Genomic DNA, 22,123 nt, shown 5'->3' with positions numbered 1-22,123 from the left:
GCTATTTCGGCTTGTAAGTGTCACATCCAGAATATATTTTTCAATGTATTGTTAGTTCTTAAACAAAAACTCATACAGTTCATCCCACAGTGAGTCATACGGTTGTCTGTACCTCATTTCAACTGCCGAATCTCAGGTTTGAACCAGGAACCTTCAGATCTACAGCCTAACGCTCTCCCAGCTGAGCTATTACGGCTTGCAAGTAACACATCCAGTATTTATTTTTACATTGACTGTTACTTGTTACTTCTTAAACAAAAAAACTCATAAAGTTTTTCACCCAGTGAGATCAGCCTAAGAGTCAAAGGATTTTCTGTACAGCATTTCAAGTGCCGAAAGCCTGGATTGAACCAGGGACCTTTGGATATTCAGTCTAATGCTCTACCAACTGAGCTATTTCGGCTTGTAAGTGTCACATCCACAATATATTTTTCAATGTATTGTTAGTTCTTAAACAAAAACATACAGTTTCCCCCCAGTGAGATCAGCCTGGGAGTCATACGGTTTTCTGTACCTCATTTGACCTGCTGAAAACCGGTTCCATTTGTACACTGTCAAAGTAACTAACTTAATACTATCAACATCTATCTATTCTAGTCCCTCTACAACAATGGTTCCCAAACCTTTTCTTGTCAAGGACCCCCACATTTACACTTTATTAACCCGTGGAACCTGAACCTGAACCTGAACCTAACCCTAACCCTAACCCTAACCCCATAAGAGAAGATTGTTACAGATCTAGCAGTGATCTAGAATGATCAATTATATTAATAAAACGTCAAAAACTGTGAAAATGAAGAAAATGAAGTTGAAGAATCACTATAAATCTAAAACAGGTCAGAGTATTTCATCCAGTTATAAACAAGGAAGTGGTCCGGGTCTGCGACCATTTGATTGGAGGAGACAATGTAAGTAGCCCTATGATTTGGCTGAAGGCAGACTGATCTGATTGGCCAAGGAATCTGTCAATCAGAATGATTGGCACGTCAAAAACCAGCACCTTCCTACTGAGTGTGTTGGGTTTGAACTAGCACAATTCTACAAGGTACTCTACAGATAACTTGTGATTTATCCGCTGGGCCACTTAGCGGCACACAGTTCAGCTGGAATTTCCAGGACACTTGATGTCAGTGTGGAAAGGAAAACTTCACAGTAAATAGTTGAATGGGCCAGTGGGGTTTGAACCTTCAATCTCCAGACAATGACGACAGCACCCTAACTCAGTTACCAATTGATATCTGCAACAACAGTCTTCCTTTGCCTGTGAGTTAGAGTTTGGAGTTGGATTTTGGCTGATAATTTTTAATCCTCCAAATCATGAAGTACACATGTATGTCTTCCAAACCCATGAACTATAGTATGTATTTTTTTTATCCTTCAAAATCATGAAAAACAACATATTATAGTAAGTCTTCCGAAACTATATACAGTTTTCTGTAACTAATTTCAACTGCCGAAACGCAGGATTGAACTAGGGACGTTTAGATCTTCAGTCTAACGCTCTCCCAACTGAGCTATTACGGCTTGCAAGTGACACATCCAGAATGTATTTTCCAATGCATTGTTAGTTCTTAAACATAAACTCATACAGTTCATCCCGCAGTGAGATTAGCTTGAGAGTCATACGGTTGTCTGTACCTCATTTCTACTGCCGACTCACCATCTCCCGATCATGTGGCAGCGTTCTAACACACTGAGCCACTGGCTCCAGATAATTCACGCTGCTTTTTTGTTTGTTTGCTTGTTTGTTTTCTTCTTCTGAATTTGGTCTTGAAAATAAAGTCTTATTTGGGGTTTGAACTTACCATCTCGCAAACATGTGGACAGTGTTCTAACACACTGAGCCACTAGCTCCAGACAATTCACACTGCTTTTTTATTTGTTTGCTTGTAAGTGACACATCCAGAATGTATTTTTCAATGTATTGTTAGTTCTTAAACATAAACTCATACAGTTCATCCCACAGTGAGATCAGCTTGAGAGTCATACGTGCCGAATCTCAGGTTTGAACCAGGAATCTTCAGATCTACAGTCTAACGCTCTCCCCACTGAGCTATTACGGCTTGCAAGTAACAAATCCAGTATTTATTTTTACATTGACTGTTACTTGTTACTTCTTAAACAAAAAAACTCATAAAGTTTTTCACCCAGTAAGATCAGCCTAAGAGTCATAGGATTTTCTGTACCTCATTTCAACTGCCGAAAGCCTGGATTGAACCAGGGACCTTTAGATCTTCAGTCTAATGCTCTACCAACTGCTCTAATTCGGCTTCTAAGTGTCACATCCAGAATATATTTTTCAATTGATTGTTAGTTCTTAAACAAATAAACTCATACAGTTTTCCCCCAGTGAGATCAGCCTGGGAGTCATACGGTTTTCTGTACCTCATTTGACCTGCTGAAAACTGGTTCCATTTGTACACTGTCAAAGTAACTAAATTAATACTATCAACATCTATCTATTCTATAGTCCCTCTACAACAGTGGTTCCCAAACCTTTTCTTGTCAAGGACCCCCACATTTACACTTTATTAGCCCGTGGAACCTAACCCTAACCCGGCTATAATCCATGGTCAAAAACGATGAAAAACGAGGATTTGAAAAAAAGACAAAATCACTTCCAGACCATGGGCTATAGTCCATGGTGTCGGAGTGATTTTCGTCCTCAAAAATGATGAAATGATGATGAAGAAACTACTACAGAAAACTGGAAACACCGCCAATGTGGCGCACTGCATCCTATCCGTAGGAATGAACAATCGACAGCAGGTGACAACAGAAACAGGACGGAAGACAATGAGGGCGGACACAAGTGTGGCCTGATAATTTGCCCAGCTGGTACCCACTTAAGGCCCAATCAGATCCCAGTTCAAACCCATATAGGCAAACACAGTTGGCACACATGGTTCTGAAATAAAATGGCCCATTTGGATACCACCTAAGACCCAGTTAGAAACCCACATAAGCCCATATGGGCTAACACGGGTGGGCCCTTTGTGAATACTGGGTGCACGGCCCACTTGGAACCCAAGCCCATAGCCCATGTCAAAACCCAATTGGGCCGAGGTGGACATGTTAGCTGGGAAGCTGCCATTGAGCCTCATTATACATTTCTCAAATTTGAAAGCACTATATTTCTAAAACTATATGAAACATTTCAAAGATTCATGGTCAGTATCATAGTCAGTATCAGGTCAGTATCATGGTCAGTATATATCAGTATCATAGTCAGTATCATGGTCAGTATCATGGTCAGTACCATAGTGAGTATCATGGTCAGTATCTTCAGTATCATGTCAGTATCATCAGTATCATGTCAGTATCATAGTCAGTATCATGGTCAGTATCATAGTCAGTATCTGGTCAGTATTATGGTCAGTATCATAGTCAGTATCATGGTCAGTATCATGGTCAGTATCATCAGTATCATGGTCAGTATCATCAGTATCATGGTCAGTATCAAGGTCAACTATTAAAATACATTGATACTTGTATGTTGCAGCCAACTGATGATAATTACCATCCTAGTACCACTCTTCAACAATGAAATACTGAGTATAAAAAGTGAACTCCACACCCACAGGCACATCTCCATTTATGTTGATTCTCTGTCTCTCAATAGAGGGAGACATTGTGCTACACAAGTCCAGTGCAGTTACTCACTTTTAAACATCACTGGCTTTAACATATGGATCTACAGTATTTTACAATCTTAATTGAGAAAGACTGGATTATTGTGCTACTGTAAACCAGGTTATACTGAAGGTTATTATATAAAATGATTCCATCATGTAATTTGACACGCAATTTGAGAAAACCACCAAGAAAGTGTGAAATAGGAGTAATTTCTTTATCAAATCCCATTACATTTTATTTTATTGAGAACACACAAATTACTCCCTTTGACAATACAAACAAACAGATAACATTTCCACCTGTAATATCACTTTTTAATACAGTAGCCTATATTCGTTATAGCATTATGTAAAAGCTCACATTCTGAACAGGATGCAGTAGTCATAAATATGCCTGACTCTACTCAACAATGGAACTGGAACCTATACAAAAGTTAAACTATGTACATGCCTAATTTCCTATTTACAGTCTTTAAAATCAACACAATTCTAAATATACCTCCCAACTGTAAGTATACAAAAGCCAAAATAAGAAAGAAAGAAAGAAAAAGAAAAACGACTTGGTCTGTACAGTACATATACATCTTAATGTTATGGAAATTCACTGCATGCCAGTTTACACCATGCAACATTATGAACAATAATTATGCTGTTAGTAACATATCAAACTACTGCATGCAATATAAACAATCTAGCACAAGACAAAATATAGTCCCATAATATGTTTATTCATACTTAACACAACCTGAAATGTCTATATTCAGTCCAAAATGTACCACAGTAAATCTCCTTTGGCATTTGTGTTTTAGTCTATACTATAGGTTTAATTCATATTTTTTGTTTTACGTTGAGTCTGTGAGTATGCCAGTGTGCCAGAGGTGTGTAACGACTGCATCACTCAAGGGACTATAATACTTTATAATTCTGAGGTAATATACTGTATCTGTAGACTGTATGAGAGGTATTTCACTGTGCGCAGTGAAATGTAGTTTAGGTTGGGTCACCTTTGTTTCCTTCAGTAAACCTTACATTCAACATAGCGCACCATATCAAGCCTATCAGACACTTTCCATCACATTCCATCATCATATTATGCATTCATCATCTTATCCATATAACACAGCCAACATTTTCTCTTTTCATTTTGTCCACTTTTGAATATTATTCAAAGCTGTGTCAGTTAAACCCAGAATCCATTGGTGTAACTAAATGGTACAAATGTTCCCATTTCTTTGTTTACTGTACTGTACTGTAAAAATCATTGCATACAACAAATGCTTTGGACTATGATGGTTTATGAAAGCTGATTTTCCATAGTTTGTTAACATTTAGGGGAAAAAAAAAAAACATTGTAATATAAATATTTTATATGGCCAAACAATTCTCGACAGGGGCTTCATTATGAGCTAATCTCTGTTTGTTTAGTTATAATGGGCAAGCAGTTTTTTGTCGATTGTACAAAAACTAAAAAGTTTTACTAGTGTGTATCGACAATAGTAGTAAAGTGCTGAGAGTGACAGAGCAATGAAAAGGAAATCAACAAAACAGGAATTTCAATACTAGCGAAATCCTGTTATGGCTTTAAGAGAGAGGATGGCTTCAACCCAATGAATCTAGATGTTGAATAGCAGTAGCACTATGTCCAAGAAGTCTCTGTAGCAAAGGAATGCTCATCTCTTTTTAAGAGCTGCTACCTGTACATTGAGCAAAAAAAAGAAAAAGAAAACAGACACAGACACAGACACAGACATGCTAATAGGGTCCTGGGCCATGGCTCAGTGGTCCAGGCACCTTGGCTGGCATTCCAGTCTGGCAGTGTGCTGCGGGTTCGACTCCCGATCCCTACGGCCCTCACTGCATGTCTTCCCCCCATCTCTCTCCCCATTTTCTGTCAGCCTACTGTCTGTCCCTCCATAAAAAATATAAAAATAAAAGGCAAAAGCCAAAAAAAGAAAATAAAGGCTAATAGGGCAGAAAAGCAGGGAATAATTGGCGAGTTTAATGCCATCTCTCATGGTGCCCATAACAACTCCACAAGACCAAAGGCCTAACTCACAGAATGGTATGTTGGTCAAACATGATCTTAGTCATGTTTGCAGGGCTGAAACATATGAACCTATTATACACTAGAGGGCATCGCAGGCGATAAAATGTGTTGCGTGAGGATGTGACCAAGTGGCTGCATTAGACAGGTTGGGAATGAGAATGAGTTGGTTGGACATAAACAAATGAAAACCTGGGTTGCGAGGTACATAAGAGCAATACAAAAAGTGTATTCCGCACGCATGCACCCCAGTGCATTGCAAAACAATGTTTTCTTGATTGATAATGACTGGTTATTATGGATGTGTATAGCACAAGCACATGGGCCAGATCTTGAGTACAATCTTACTTTATCTCAAAACGGACCCAGACAATCCAGACACTAAATTAACACAATTTGGAAAAGAAAAACTATCTCAAGTTGAAATTGTTGTATAAAGCCAAGTCAAATCCAATTTGTTTCACAAGACCCTATAGTGCAATCACTCCCCCAGTCAACCCCCCTCAACCAACCCAGACTCTTTTTCCTGGAGATTAGATGTCTTTACTATTAACCAGGCTAACAGGATATTGGCTCTTCTAAAGGGAAATGGGTCACCGTTTCACTGCCAGGGTGCAGTTTTGTGCTCCAGGTTTGTACATGTACACCTTCTTTTTCCTACTTGACTGAGAAACAGGCTTAAGTGACTCCAGCTCAGCCTCTATGGCAACATCACCCTACTCACCGTAGATTTGGCTCATCAGACTGCTAGGCACCGAAGATAAGAGATGAGACAGAGTCAACATATCGAGCTAGGATTTCCCCACAGACCCAGAGACAAAATAAGTCTGCAGCGGTTACTAATAGAGGAGGGTGCGCTTACAGGAGAGATAACTGTCAGACAACTTTGAGACCAAAAGAAGCCTCCGTCTATCTGCCGATACGTTAACGTAATCAAAGCCCGCTCAGCATGGCGACGAGGACATCTGTTCGTCCTCGGGACATTTGAGGAGGGCGGGGTACGTGGAGGTGGAGTTCATCTGGACGGAGGAGGAGGAGATGGCCGAGGGGCTGCGCCCGCGTCCGGCACCGGCCACGGCGTCCGGATGGAGGAACTGGGCAGAGTAGTCGGAGCAGTTGCTGAGGCGTGGCCGGTAGTAGCCCTGGTGATGGGGGCGGTACATCTCCTCGGCCGTGTAGCGCTTCATGAACAGGTACACCGACATGACGCCTGCAGTCTGGCCGGATGTTGTAGACGTGCAGCCAACATGCACAACACCAAGGATGAACGCGCGCGCGCGCACACACACACACACACACACACACACACACACACACACACACACATATTCAACACTTTTGTCATTCGAGTTCTGCTCATTTATTCCTGAATTACACTGTCAAAATAAAAAACAGCTCCATCATGTCACGTGTCTCTGTTAACCCTGATTATTTCCATGTCCTGTTAGATAACACTAATGGGTCCTATAAACCTCCATAATGATGTCTAATAGACCTATGTTTGTCTACATTCCCCAAGGAAGGAATCCATTAAGACTATAATCATCTTTCTGTCATATGGCTGAGTAATAGTTTTTAGGAACTATTACTCAGCCATGTGACAGAAAGATGATCATTTATGTATTTGTATGATACTGTACTGTAAACAGTATAGCATAGATAATGAGCTCAATATGTCAGTGGCAGTGCATGTGTGTAAGTGTACTTACAATCTAATATCTATCAATTTTCCCTTTTTTCCTGCAGGGGTCTAGCAGGACTATAGTAAATAATATTAAAGAAATCATTGTAAAAGTTTGTAAAACAAAAAAAAAATAATAATAATAACCTAAAACATGAGAACATGAATTAATACCTCGGTGAGCAGGAAAGAGAAGGCGGCGGAGGCAAAGGACCAGCCGTACTTGTAGCTGATATAGGCCTCTTTGCTTTTGGTCCTGTTCAACATCTCATCATTAATACTGGAGATGTACAACACCAATCCTACCACCAAAGACAGGCCTGAGGCAGGACGAGGGACAGGGGAAGAGAGAGACAAAGAAAATGCACATTAACTTCAGTTTATTCCACTTGATGTACAGGACCATTTCAACGGAGAGGAACGCATGTCACACTTTCATCTATCCATCGAAACCTGTCTGTCTGTGCGTGCGTGCGTGCGTGCGTGCGTGCGTGCGTGCGTGCGTGCGTGCGTGCATGCTTCATACGTGTGTACCACACTTCATGTAGTCTCACATAGCCAGACAACTATTTCACAATCTCTGAATGATGAAAGCATTTGGAAATTGGCAACAGTCTGGTAACACGAGACTACACTTCATGGTACTCTGTGAATGGATACGAACGGGTATACTAGGTATTGCGTAAATGGATGGGGCGTTCCATCACTTGACCACCCATTGACTGTAATACTGCACTGGGAACTATATAGCAACAAGTACAATGGGTTATTGTATCATTCCTGACTTGCATCACACCTGACCAGTGTTAATGTCGTCGACTACAACTATGATTAAAAATCGACTACCTTTTTTCACTGATGAAAACTAAATAAAAACTAAATAAAATAAAAACTAAGCTACGGTGACTAAAACTATATGACTAAATATGTGGACAGTTGTGTCAACAAATAAAAACTAATTTTGCACACAGCTAGGTATAAATCAGGCATTATTTCTGTTGCCATCAACGCCTGCCAAAATAAAATGCAGTCGACTAAATCAACTGTAGATTATTAAGTGGACTAAAATAGTATGATAGTTGGTGAAGACCATGACTAAAACTACATCCAAATGCTGTCAAAATTAACACTGGTCGAGGCTATAGCGTGGTCCCCGAGTAGGCCGTGATTCATAAGGAATGATACCGTTTTAGGATTCAAATCATAGTACAGTATATACAGTATACTAGATTCAAATTTCCCAACTCTAGGCAATCTGCATGTCCTTGTTAAATAAAAGCCATCACTCATTCCTTTACTCATTTAAACATGTGCCGGCTGCAGTCATATAATGTCGCAGCGTACTGTACCACACCTGAGAGGATGAAGAAGATTCCGGAGACAAAGGCCAGTATGGTACGGTGGGGTCGGATGTGGCCGATGTTGCTGAGGACGAAGCCGATGAACATGAAGAACAGGCTGACCAATGGGAAGGGCGTGGAAGAACGGATCATCTCTGGAGGAAGAGATAGAGATGTGTGTGTGTGTGTGTGTGGGGGGGGGGGGGGGGTGAAAGAGTGAGGGAGACAAGAAATTTGAAAACAGGAAGAAGGTACAAAGTAGGTTTATATCTTAAAGTATATATGAATACAGACGGCACCCGGAGGAAACCCTGAGGCGAAATGGACATAGTGGCCGAATTTGGTATTGCAGCGCTGGGCCAGTTCTGGTCCGTTGACTATCATTGCGCACGTTCATGATGACACGTGAACGCTGTTTCATACGTGAATAGTCAACGGCACAGCGCGTTCACGATTTGGCCCAATCAATCCCAGAATGCACTCTGTTCCTAACCGAAAGGAGGAGTGAAATCGCCTCATGCGCTTTTGAGCAACTTAATGCAAGTGGATGAGAGGAGAAATCCGGTGCCGTCTCTATTCATATATACTCTAAGGTTTATATAGGTTGGAATGGAAATATTTTATTTTATTTTATTTATTAATTAAATTGTTTTTTTGTGGGGTGTACAGGCCTGTGTACAGGCTCACAGCGCAGCACAAAGTGAGCTTGTACATCTGCTATTTTTGAATATCCAACGCTAAAATCTGAAATGACACAGATGTTTTCCAATAGGTTAAAGCCAGTGTGTTCCAACTTCCACATTGAAAGATGCATCATGAGCTCTGTGCTGCAGCTACTTCCACTGAACAGTATACTGCACTTAGGGAAGCAGCAGTGCTGTACAAACAATGGCTAAATATGATATCACCGATGGCAGAATAACACCTCCTACAAGGACAATTCATCACATGGTCCACAAACTCCTGTTGTTCTAGCACTTTAATCATTCTGACTTCATAAGCCTCATGGATGCAGAGGTTGTTCATGAAGTTGGAATTGTGTCCTAAACTTTACAGCTTGGATATCTAAACTTGCGTAGAGTGTCAGCCATGTCAGAAGATGAAATAACCCATTCTGAACGGGCACCCATTTTGGTGTCAGCATCATGTTATGCTTTAGCTATTGAAAAATAGCAGATCTACAAGCTCATATCGCGCCACCGAGTGGCGCGATACGAGCTTGTAGGTCTGCTATTTTTTGAAAAATCGAAGAACGACTGACATTTTTAGAATCTGATCTCAGGTCAGAATGGGTTCATCAGACCAGTGTGTGTCCGGCGGAAACCTCGTATGAATCTGATCTCAGGTCAGAATGGGATAATAGACATCTGATCTGTCAGAGATTCTGCGGCCTGAGGAGAGTTGTGTTCTTGTAACCAGTGGTTCCCAAACTGTTTTAGCCCGTGACCCAAAAGAGAAATATGATGTCTCCCCGGGACCCACACTAGTGAAAATAGCAGTATTTTTGGAAAAAACATTTGAAATAAAAACAATTAAAAATTGCACCCTCGAGAAACTCAAGACTATACAATAGGTATAGCCTAGATATAGTTGCGAACGCAGTGAGCCACTTACTATGACAGCAAGGGCTGAATGTCTGTCTGTGTGTGTGTCTGTGTGTGTGTGTGTGTGTCTGTCCCGCTGTTACACCACCCACCCGCCACCAGAGGGCGCAGCTGTAGCACACACACACACACAGGGCGCAGCTGTAGCACACACACACACACACACACACACACAACCACACACACACGAGCTGCGTTCGCTCCCCGCGTTTGCGCGTCTTACTTGTATTAGTACTATCCAATTGTTACGGATACTTTCCTATAGTAAATATATTAATTTGATTACCATCTACGTTCCTGATCAATAGAGGGTGAGTGCATAAAGTGAGTTGCAAATCGAGTGGCAAATCGATTGGCAAAGTGAGTGAAAAAAATTGTTTAACGTTGTTTAATGTCGTTTAATGCAATTTTTCTTGCAAGACTTTTCTGTTTGGATGTATGGGCTGTCAAGGCCAGAAAGTATTTTTGTGACACTCAGCAGGCGTTCCCACATAACTTCCAGGTATGATGATGTCACGACACGTGCATACCCTCTATACCTGGTACTAGGGAACTGAAACACAAAGCGCTACCACCTTCTCTCTCTCTCTCTCTCTCTCTCTAATAGAGCTCTAAGTAGCTGTTGTTGCTCCTATAGTGTGGCTTTCCCTGTATACTGCCAGCCTGTCTGTTCACACTGTAATGCTTTGTTGTGCATCCCCCCCCCCCCCCCCCCCCCCCCCCCCCACACACACACACACACACACACACCCACCATGAGGGGGTCTCACCCAAATGGAAATGGCACCCTTGCATTTTTAATATGCGCCATATCTTGTGTGAGTGCTTGGTGGATGGAGCCCTCACCTTGGGAGTTGGGACAGAAATAGCATCAGCACACACATGCTTGATGGGTGGCCTACGTTGTTCTATGAATGTCTTCTCTTCCCCCCGTACATCAGAGGGAGGGAAACACTGTGCATAAATAAGGGTGTGTGTGTGTGTGTGTGTGTGTGTGTGTGTGTATCCCGTCTGAACTGAGTGATGCTGTTGGGGTGTCTGGTTATTGGCTGTCGGACTATTCGTTGTCGGATTATTGGAAGTCGGATTATTGGCTGTCGGACTATTCGTTGTGGGACTATGTAGTCTGTACTGCATGTACTGTATTCTCACACACACACACACACACACACACACACACACACACACACACACACACACACACACACACACACACACACACACACACACACACACACACACACACACACACACACACACACACACACACACACACACACACACACACACACACACACACACACAGAGAGAACTTACTCAGGATGCTAACGGTGGGCTCTGACGTCATTTGGATGTTAGTTGGCATCACATAGTCTATGGTGAAACAGCGGCCTTTCTCGTCCCCTGGAGCAAGAAGGGAAGAACAAAATAATTGATAGCCTTTTAATTTGTACAGGACTTACTCGGCCGTCCCTCCGTCGCTTGGCATTCAGCAGAGCTTATGAAGAAACTGACAGAGCTTTTTATATCATTATTCGGTACAAAACATTCATGGGATGCAAGTGAAAAAGTAGATGCTGCCTGTTTTACTGTGCGAAATTGTGTTTTCATAAGGATACAACAAGCTAGGTCAAAGAAGTTCATGATAAATGCACTCAACTGCAAGATACGTTTTAGTGGGAAGAGTAAACCAGTTGTCTTTCATTATCTGTAAGTTAAAATAAATTTTGAAGCAATAATGTGTAATTGTCACTTATTTTGTAGGACGTATAAAGGCACTGGATGAGAAACTTGCATTGAAATGAATAGGTGGTAAGGACTTTTTCTTTTCTTTCAACAGCACAATGTATTTCCAAGAAACAGCCCAGGAGAAGATTTTAGCACCTTGTCCGTTAACACACTTGCACACATGACTCTAGAAGTTAAATTCCAGCAACTGGTCCACAGTATGTGTTCAATTAACACCACAGACCCAGAGGTTGATTAAGTGTTGATGTGAGTGAAAGCGGGCTACTTTGTACTGTATCTTTGTGTGTGTGCGTGCGTGCGTGCGTGGGCAGGGACAAATTAGCCATTGGGGCCGTGGCTCTCAGGGGCCCTTCAGGGAAATTGGACCGTCAGGTACTCGGTTTGACACCCTGAAAAAGGGCTCCCTTCATTGGCCCTTGATTTTGTTAAATTTAGGTCAAAAAGATGATAAAAAAACACCAAAATGTTGCGCGCACGCACGCTATGGGGGCCCTGCAAAAATTACCGGCCCAGGGGCCCTCGTGGGGGTTAATCCGTCCCTTTGTGTGGGAGAGGGGGAGGCGGGGTATTAGGGGATGTCTGCACATGTAACTAATTGCAGTTGCAATCTGTATAGAGATCTTCGTCACATAACTCTGTGCGGTAACTATTCAGATATGATCCCATGGTGGGAAGCATTGTGCTAAAATCTACTCTAGTAGCTCCACAATCTTATTAGCTTTAGCATTAGCCCTTTTAACCACTTTTAACTTTCAACGATCCACGATAATGAAGATCCTTAAAGATCCACTTCACCCCTTTTGCAACCAGATCTTATTTTAATGAAGTTTGGGAGAACAAATGTTTTGTTGGTAACTTGTGTTTTTAGATATTTTAGTGTCTGTGATGTCATGGACACTGTTCTCACTGCTGGATTACTACAATGACCATAATGCTTTGCTGCACTCACCCCACCTTGTGGAGAGGGCTGAGACAACATGTAGTCCAGGAAGGAAGTGAGACCAGTGTCCATGACATCACTGGCACTTTGAAATACTACAATATCTAAAAACACACACACACATATATATATATATATACACACACACAAAAAGTGTTTCTTGTCTCCCAAACATCATTAAAATAAGATCTGGTTGAAAAAAGGGTTAAGTGGCCCTTTAAGGCCTATGGCGTCCCTCCAACTTATACTCCGGGAAATAGGGACCATGTATGCAGAAACAAGGACCAAGGTGGTGACCCCAGATGGCAACAGTAAGGAGTTTGACATCTTGGCTGGGGTACTGCAAGGACACCCTAGCCCCCTTCCTCTTTGTCATATAGTGCATGGACTACTACATCAATGGACGAGAGCAGGATCTTGGCCTCACTCTAACACCAAGGAGGTCAATACGACACCCCACATAGTCCTGACAGACCTGGACTACGCGGACGACTTCAGCCTGCTCTCCGACCACGTGGAACACGCTCAGGAGCTCCTGAACAGATTCAAACTGTGTCAAGGTTGGCCTATGGCTGAATGCCAAAACAACCGGAAGATCCGCTATTTTCACTATTCATTGTATAACAATTAAGATTAGACCACATACTAAATGAGACTGTCCCCAGAACCACGGTAGAGCAATGAAGCAGACATCGCCTGGTCAAATCTGAGAATGCAATACTTCTGCATTTGAAACGCTACTACTCTGCATGCTTCTATCGTCTGCCCCGCCTATAAACACTAGTGCGTCTGCTCATAACTCTGTGGACCCGCCCCATTGGCCTCAATGTTGAGGTCCAGGTGCAAGACAAACAGAAATATCAAAAATCTGCACACTGGTGATGCTGAAAAAGCTCCTCTAAAGTGTATTGCTGCTCGTCAATGTTTCAATCTTAAATTAATATTAATCTTCATCAGGGCATATCCCTTGACAAGTTTGGAGACAATTAACTGGTCTGATGGGAACGCAAATGCACAAGCACATACCACGTTCCTGATTCTAGTTGTGACTTGTGAGATGAGATACACGTAATAAGAAATAAAATGTTAACACAGGGGAGTTCGAGAAGTAAGACAGGAGTTAAGGGCAGAGGGTAAGACACTTTAGTGCTCTCTCTCTCTCTCTCCTCTCCTCTCTATCACGACAACCCCCTTGATCTCACACAAAGACTGCACACTGTGGCCTTTGGCAGCAGCAGCTTGGAATTAATTGACTGAACACATTGTATCCTTGCTGCCAGTCAACCATAATTGAATTAATGTAAGGTTAGGTCTCCGGGGTTTGCTGGGATCCCTGTGCTTTTAAATTAAGTTGTCAGAGGATCAGTGTGAAAATGACTTCCCCGAATCCATTTAGCTGTATACTCTGCCAGCCTCCCACAGAGTATGAACTCCACTACCCCCAGTCTATCAAATACATTTCGAAGGGGAACAAATTCAAACACATTGATAAGTGACTCAATGAGATGTAACTTAAAAAACGTTTTCCTAAATTGAAAGGAGAAAAAGGTTGTTAAAATAAAGTTAGTATAACAATGTTGCATAATGTTGATTATGCTTCCTCTTTATCACATCAAATATACATAATTTAGGCATTTATTGTAGATCTTGCCTGCCCCAAATCATCAGTCAGTGAACTACAACAGCTTCTAGTTCTAGGTGACTCTGATCCTTATTACTGACTCCCTACTTGTCCCTAGCCCTGTTATATTATGCTCCCGCATTGCTGACTCACTTATGCCCCCTTATTGCTCACTCCCTATAGTACTAGGGAGGCATCTCAAAGATGGTCCTTGACTGAAATGTTGCTAGTTAATAAAAATGAAATGTATATTGAGCAAGTGAAGACAGGCATGCAGGTGTTTTTTTGAGTGGTGCAACCACTCCTATACGGAGCTTTGTGTGTCTCTGGCTGGCTGTGTCCGTCCCTGGCTGTCTTGCTGGCTGGCTGGCTGGGTCTGTCCGACCACGAAAATAGCGTTTGGTTGGTTTTCATCACCAAGTGTCACAGACGTGGGCCGGGCCGGCACCCTGACCTCGTTCCTGTGGGTCTGGAAGTTCCGGGGTAACTGTCATTTCTCAACCGTTTCGGACGCGGGGCGACTCCCTGGAACCGGGAGGGACCCCCACATGGGACCCCCACCCTGGAGACCCCCACATGGAGTTGCACCACTCACTTCAGACGGGTGTGATTTTACTCTTCAACTTAAAAATAGGACATGACACAAAGTTGGGAATGAATCGAGACAGCCAATTGTACGAATAGACGCACGACTAACCACGAATGGTCATGGATTCACAAATTGCCTCTCACTTGATCACTTGTCACACTAGATATTGAAGTAATTGGGTAGTTCAGTCTGAAGAGTTCTTGCCTTTGAATTGCAAGGTTCAATCCCGGGCACTACCATACAATCTCAGCAAATTAGTAAAGGCATAGCAAATGAAATGAGTAGTGAGTACTCTGAGTTGACGGTAGGTGTGGCACTACATCTCATTCTATCTCCTTGGCCCAGGGCCTTGTAAGCTACAGCACTGTTGAATTTGACAGCAAATTGAGTTGATTTAGTTAGTCTAGTTTTAGAAATGTATTTTTGGCAGGCCTTGATGGTGTCGTAATGCCTGATTTTACACATGGTTGCATGCTGAAAATAGCCAATCTAGTTGTGAGCTTGTAGACCTGCTATTTTCAAAACACAACAACTGAGCGCAACAAAACATGTCATAGTTCTACTGGATTTCTACTGGATTTCATTTTCCACTAGTCCTTCCCTATAACATTTTAGTGTAGTTTTTATTTGTTGACAAAATTGTCAATATATTTAGTCTTAGTTTTAGTCATCATAGCTTAGTTTTTATTTAGTGTTTATTTAGTTTTCATCAGTGAAAAAAGCTAGTCGACGAACATTTTGTGTCATAGTTTTGGGGAAAAGATGCCCTTGTTGCCCGGGCAGACTTATACTAATAATGAAACCGCTGAGTAAAAAATATTAAACTGGCATAAAGAAATAAGAAGAAACACAAATGCCATCCAATAGTCCTATTGTCTTGGCACTTTGCTTCACAGATCCTACGCAGTATACAGAAACAGATTGATGTCCAAGCAACGATTCCAGTTTGAGGGTATAATTTGTTGAATAAAGTTTGATGCAGTTGAAATGAATTTACCATGTAATATAATTGTGTTTAGCAATTCTCTGTTTTCCTGAGTCCTTTCTGTCTGCTGCTGGTAGGAACCAGTTCCATCTAATTTCTGCACCTGAGTGACCTTATACACACCCAGTGCTGCCACCAATTGTTCAAAAATAATATGCCAATAATATAGCACCATCATAATGGCTCCTACAAGCACTTTAATCAATGACCCCCTTTCTGAAACATTACTTCTGTCACTCCCCGACATTCTCTGAATGCCTTGCGTTTGCCTACATGAATATACCGTAGACAGATGTTGCATACGTCAAAGCCTATAACTAATAGCTAGCAACTTCCATTCATCACCAACACCCAATGAACACAAAGTCAGCATTGATGTAACGGCATAGCATGATAGTGCACAGTGGGCTTTTCTGGGTCAAACACTGAGCCAGAACTGTTAAGTGGTCCATAAGGTCACTCAATTGACCCAACAACACATGTTATCCCATTAGTCCTTCCACTTATCTGCATGGTGGAACATATCTGCTGCTACCAAATCCTAACCGAATATACCATGCTCACCAAGACTGGACATAATGTCAGGGGTGGAACTATAATATAAGTAGAGCAATCATCAACTGCAACAAAGATGTCTTGCACATGGAATGACTGAATGAACCCTGACATAATAATAAATCTGCGATCACATTAAACAAAAACCTCTGCTTCAGAATCAAGACAACAACAGAGGAGGTAGGCATTTTGACTTATTAACGATTTGATGTCACTCTAGAGGGATACAAAACAGTGAAAAAGTCAAGGTTGATAAGCCTAAAGGTGCCCTCGCCTATAGCAAAAATATCTGCTCCTCCCACAATCAGACGGCCAATCACCACTGTGTCAAAACCAGTTTCTGCATCAGATACTGTAGATTTACTAGAGGGTCAAAGAATCTCTGTCAAATATAAGGTCCAAAGATGACTGCCGCCACAGATACCTGAACATCCTGGCCAAAACAAATGTAATGAAGAATAATGCCATTGAAAAGTGAGATGTAAATCAAGTTGAGTCAGCCTGAAAATGTTTTGTTTTCGATTTGAGCACAGTGTATTTACTACTTTTGTGGGAAAGCGAACAAGAGTTAGTGTGTGACAATGATATACGGATAAATCAAGTTGTGTCAGCCTGAAAATGTTTTGTTTTCGATTTGAGCACAGTGTATTTACTACTTTTGTGGGAAAGCGAACAAGAGTCAGTGTGTGACAATGATATACGGATAAACAATAGTGGACTGTCAACTTGGTGAGTTGAATGTCAGTTTCTGGTTTCATGACATCTGCTATTGGCACGAAAAACCTCCCAAACTACTCTATCCCCCAAACTCACCAGCCTGGAAGCAGACCCTCCAGAGACCAGAGTGGAGCGACGTGCGGATCTCTGTGCTCTGGTTGAGGGGGAGGATGACGCCCTCCTCCAGGTAGAGCCAGTAGTCTGTGCTGACAGCGATCCCCAGCAGGCCCAGGCCGCACACGGCGAATACGCTGCTTAGCACCGTCAGCGTCTTCCTGCCACATACGCTCATACCACAGTCTCAACAGCAGGGGGCGCCGGTGGCAGAAAGAGGAGCTGGGAGGATAAGGAGAGAGACAGAAAGAAGAACACTTTGAATTCTGAGATCTAAGGCGAATGGAGGAAATGAGATTGGTGGTCATCTTGTGCGTGCGTGCATGTGTACTGTATGTGCTCATCGGAATAAAGAGTTTCTCTGCAGTTTGTAACTTTGTATACAGGCCAGAAGTTGAATAGCTGCAGAGTTTGCAACCAAAGCCAAGCAGAACATTATAAATTGAACATGTTGACGATTGGCGTTGGCGTTGTGGCGTGGCGTTGGCGTTGTGTGAAGTCAATATGCTAATAGGCTTTGTGTCAAGTCCACCTCAAGGCCCTAGACGTTTGTTCAATGAGACGCCAAAGGAAACAAACCATAGTGCTTCATGGGGTTTAAATCCTCTTAGCAGACCTTGTATTGAACTGTACTTTCCTGTGCCTTTACCTTTTTGCAAACTGTTAATAAAGTATTCAATCAATCATGTAATTAAAGTGGTTGACCTTTGCAGGTAGTAACGTAACATGTCATCACATGAAATACTTTATAGCTTTTCTGGCACACTTCATGTGTTCACTCATTGAATCATAATCAATGTGAAAGCACGGGGTATTATGATGGGATGGATGCCCAACATAATGGTATAATGTAATTGTCACAAACTGTAAAGGGCAAGTTGCCCTCCGCTCCACAAGGAGACCCCACAATGGCTCAGGAAGGACTTGTGGCAGTGCCTCACTGCCTCCCTCACTTCCTCCCTCTCACTTCCTCCCAATAAAGCAGGCCTGGATGATGCTCACTTGTCCCTCGTCTCTAAACACATGCACAGCCACCTTTGTGTTTGCTCTGTGCATGCAGATGTTTGCCAATGCGTCTTTTGATCTTATATCACTGGCTATGTTTACATGAAGGGTGATCATTCCGAATAAATACTTCAGAATAAAATACATCAGATGTAATGTTTTTTGCCGCGAGTTTACATGGGAAATGGTCATTCCGAACGAATGTTTACATGGACGTTATTTCACGTGAAACTATGCCATCTGTCGGACACATAAAATATAGGCAGTTCATTCAGTAGCCTATGTACTCTCAACAATACATTAGCCTACAGACGAAAGACCATATACTTTGAAATCCCATCATTTCATCTCTCGCTCGCTGTAAGCACTGGACCAGAGAGAGAGAGAGAGAACGCACACACACACACACACACACACACACACACGAAGCAGTAAAACATCACATTTATCAACTTTTCGCTGCGCGCCTCACAAGGCTATTGGATTTATTTGTGCTTCGTCTTTGCACAATGCACGTATAGGCATACATTGTGTAAGTAAGAGCTGATCTACAGGCTGACAATGTGCCCCACATAATAGCGTGTTCTTGGGACTGTGTGTGTGTGTGTGTGTGTGTGTGTGTGTGTGTGTGTGTGTGCGTGCGCGGGCTGACGGCATTGCGTCCTCTCTCCACTGTCTTTCTGTGAGTCCCCGATGCACTATATAATTTGAAAATGATCAGTGATCATGATCAACTCGGGACGGTTGGATCTTTGAACACTCACAGACCAGGGGGATCATCAATCATCACTGCATGCTGCAGCCTGCTCACCGTTTTTTGGGGGGATTTCGGAGCTGAAAAAATGCAAGGAATAACGCACTCTATGTGCAAACTCCTCGGTGCGCCTTGGATATGAGCGCCTTGGAGTTGGAGCGCAATTAGCCCTGGAACATGACTGCCATGATAATTATCATGACAGTCATGCAGTAACTTTGCCCTGTTTTTTGCAGTCGCTGCATTTACAAGATTTCCGTATATATAAACATTCAGATTTCAAATATAAAGTACTCACAAAGTGTCCCACGGGTGTTAGTTAGTAGCAGCGCGAGCGATTAGAATTGCTGCGTCCCGCGTTCTTTAATAAAAAGCATTTTTGTCCGAGCTCTCCGGCTACTTTTTTCAAACGGGGTTCGTTTGGGAAATCCACAGTTGCACACCGGGAGCGCACTCGCCTATTAGTCTGTATTGGCAGGGCGGTCAGCGTACCTATATCGAACACACCGAGTGCCACCCTCCTCCCGACCGATAGGGGCGCGTAGTTGAAAGCCAATGGCAAAATAACACCTCGGATAAAAATGCTTTTTATTAAACAACGCGGGATGCAGAAATTATAATCGCTGGCGCTGCTACTAACTAACACCCGTGGGACACTTTGTGAGTACTTTATATTTGAAATGCGAATGTTTATATATTTTAATTATTTGTAAATGTAGCGTCTGCAAAAACCAGGGTGAAGTTGCGTCATGACTCTCGTATGAATACGAGAGTCATGTTTACAGGGCTAGAGCGCAATGGAAATGAGCATGCTCAGAAAGACCAGAATGAACTTACATCCGAAGCAGTGTATACATGAGTCCAATTTTCTTTCAATCGCATTGAACATCGGAGTAATCCGGCCAGTGACATCGGAATGGTTTTGAAATCGCATCGAGCGTTTTCATTCGGATGTAAGTTTTTGTAGGTGTTTACATAACGTTTAATAGGATTGAACTTCTATTTGGAATGAAGAGGGGATTTAACTGCTCATGTAAACGTAGCCAAACGTAAGTTATCCCCAATGATGTGGATTATCTTTTGTATTGATGTTTTGATTTATATTGTGAACTTTCTAGATATATGGCTAAATATTATTTGAATATGCAATAGGAAATGTATAAATATGAACTAAAGGCCATACTTTATAATTTAATGTTTATATAGAAATATATTATAATTTGTTTATTTTCTTTGTTTATTACATTTTATAGAACCATCAAGGCAATCATCATCAATGTCAATGTCAAAAGTTGATCAATGTCGACCTTTATTATCCTAATAAAACTGGATAATACAAAACTCCTGTTTCCTGGTGGTTTGTGGCTCCAGTTGAACTTTATAACCTAACATAATTACCAGTGATGTAAACATTTACTCCGAGTGTTTCCAATTTTCAATTACCCAGGTCAGAAGTCAGGCATAAGCAATCAATCGGAATTCAGCTCAGTGCAATGGACCAGCATTAATGAGGAACAAGAACTGAGCCCAAATCATGAAACCGCAGGTAGTCCCTTGTTGTGGTACAATTCAACAGAAGTGTCCTATTCTCTGCCTCTATAGCATCTAAGCATTGTTTATTGTTTATTTTAGATCCCCCATTAGTGACTGCCTCAGCAGTGACTATTCTTTCTGTGGACAAGCATTGACTTACAATGTTCTTATGGTATCCCAGCAGGACGGTTGCCTCTAAATGTATATCCACACTGAACGGTCCACTGGGGCAGGTGGTAGCCAACCCACTGAAAAACTCATGTTGCTATAGTAGGCTAGTGCCCAAAATGATGTGTATTTGGCCACCCCAAAATATGTTGTTTCAGAAGCAAAGATTTGAGTTAAAAACGTTAGCTTTAATATATTCAAAGATTTGCACACATTTTCAAGATCTACAAGCTCATACACTCATTACAAGCTCACCCAGCTTGTAGATCTGCAATCTTTTGAGAAGTCAACCCATATCTGACTGCTATAGCACTAAAATATGAAATTACACAGATGCTTTCCAGGTTTTAATTGGTTAAAAGGGTTTCATTACAGTTCAGTCACACAATACAGTTAGATGTCATGTCCAGATCACCATGCAGTGATTAAGCAAGCATGTATTCAGTGTAGTGAGAGTGATGACAATCAGTCAATGTGATGATGTACAGTGTAAAAGTGTTGATGTGACTCTATGAGGGTGTAACAGCGGACCCGTTTTGAGCTTTTAGACTGAAGAGACTTGCAGAAAGGATGATAGTCTATTGCAGCTCTGTGACAGGGCTACAGTGACAAGATGGTGAGGACTCTGAGGCAGGGAGTCACCCTGACCCATGACAGTAAAAATAGAGATGAAAACCAGTTGTTGGTTTCCAAGAGAACAGCAGACAACTGTGTGTGTGTGTGTGTGTGTGTGCGCGTGCGTGCGTGCGTGTGATAGCTGTTGTGATAGAATTGTCATAAATTCTCATACAACCTTCTCCACAATCCACATGCAGCTCTACTGGTTCTTCTAAACAGAAATGTGATCTCAACCATCCTGTACTGAATTACATCAACATTTGAGATTGAAATGGGAGTTTAGGAGTGCAAACAACAAACATGTTGTCAAACATTTGACGGTGAATGAAATATAACTTTTACATTCAATTCCAGACCTGTATGTCATTCCTAAACATACAGGTCTGATTTACTCCTTTCAATTAATGACCAAATCAAAACCAAAGTCATTGCAGTCTCAATACATTCAGCTGCTACACACACTGTTTGCAC

The 22,123-nt window shown here is 41.9% G+C and overlaps 1 protein-coding gene across 3 annotated transcripts; it reads right to left on the bottom strand.

Moving 5' to 3' along the window:
* Positions 1-6,623: 6,623 nt before the first annotated feature.
* Positions 6,624-17,773, bottom strand: LOC310859465 (voltage-dependent calcium channel gamma-5 subunit-like; the record flags this gene model as incomplete). Of its 3 annotated transcripts, none has more annotated exons than XM_083766018.1 (5): positions 6,624-6,896; positions 7,535-7,680; positions 8,715-8,855; positions 11,622-11,708; positions 17,557-17,773. In XM_083766018.1, the coding sequence occupies 5 exons, from the start codon at positions 17,750-17,752 to the stop codon at positions 6,624-6,626; spliced, it is 843 nt and encodes a 280-aa protein (XP_083622144.1). The 3 variants fall into 3 exon arrangements, with proteins under 3 accessions (XP_083622144.1, XP_083622142.1, XP_083622143.1); XM_083766016.1 differs by having other exon boundaries at positions 11,622-11,762; positions 17,557-17,752; XM_083766017.1 differs by having other exon boundaries at positions 11,622-11,744; positions 17,557-17,752.
* Positions 17,774-22,123: the final 4,350 nt, after the last annotated feature.

Source organism: Protomyctophum parallelum (genome assembly GCF_964188405.1).
Source record: "Protomyctophum parallelum genome assembly, chromosome: 5".
Lineage (NCBI taxonomy): Eukaryota > Metazoa > Chordata > Actinopteri > Myctophiformes > Myctophidae > Protomyctophum > Protomyctophum parallelum.
The sequence above is the reverse complement of the archived record's forward strand: the minus strand, read 5'-3'. Positions and strand labels throughout refer to the sequence as shown.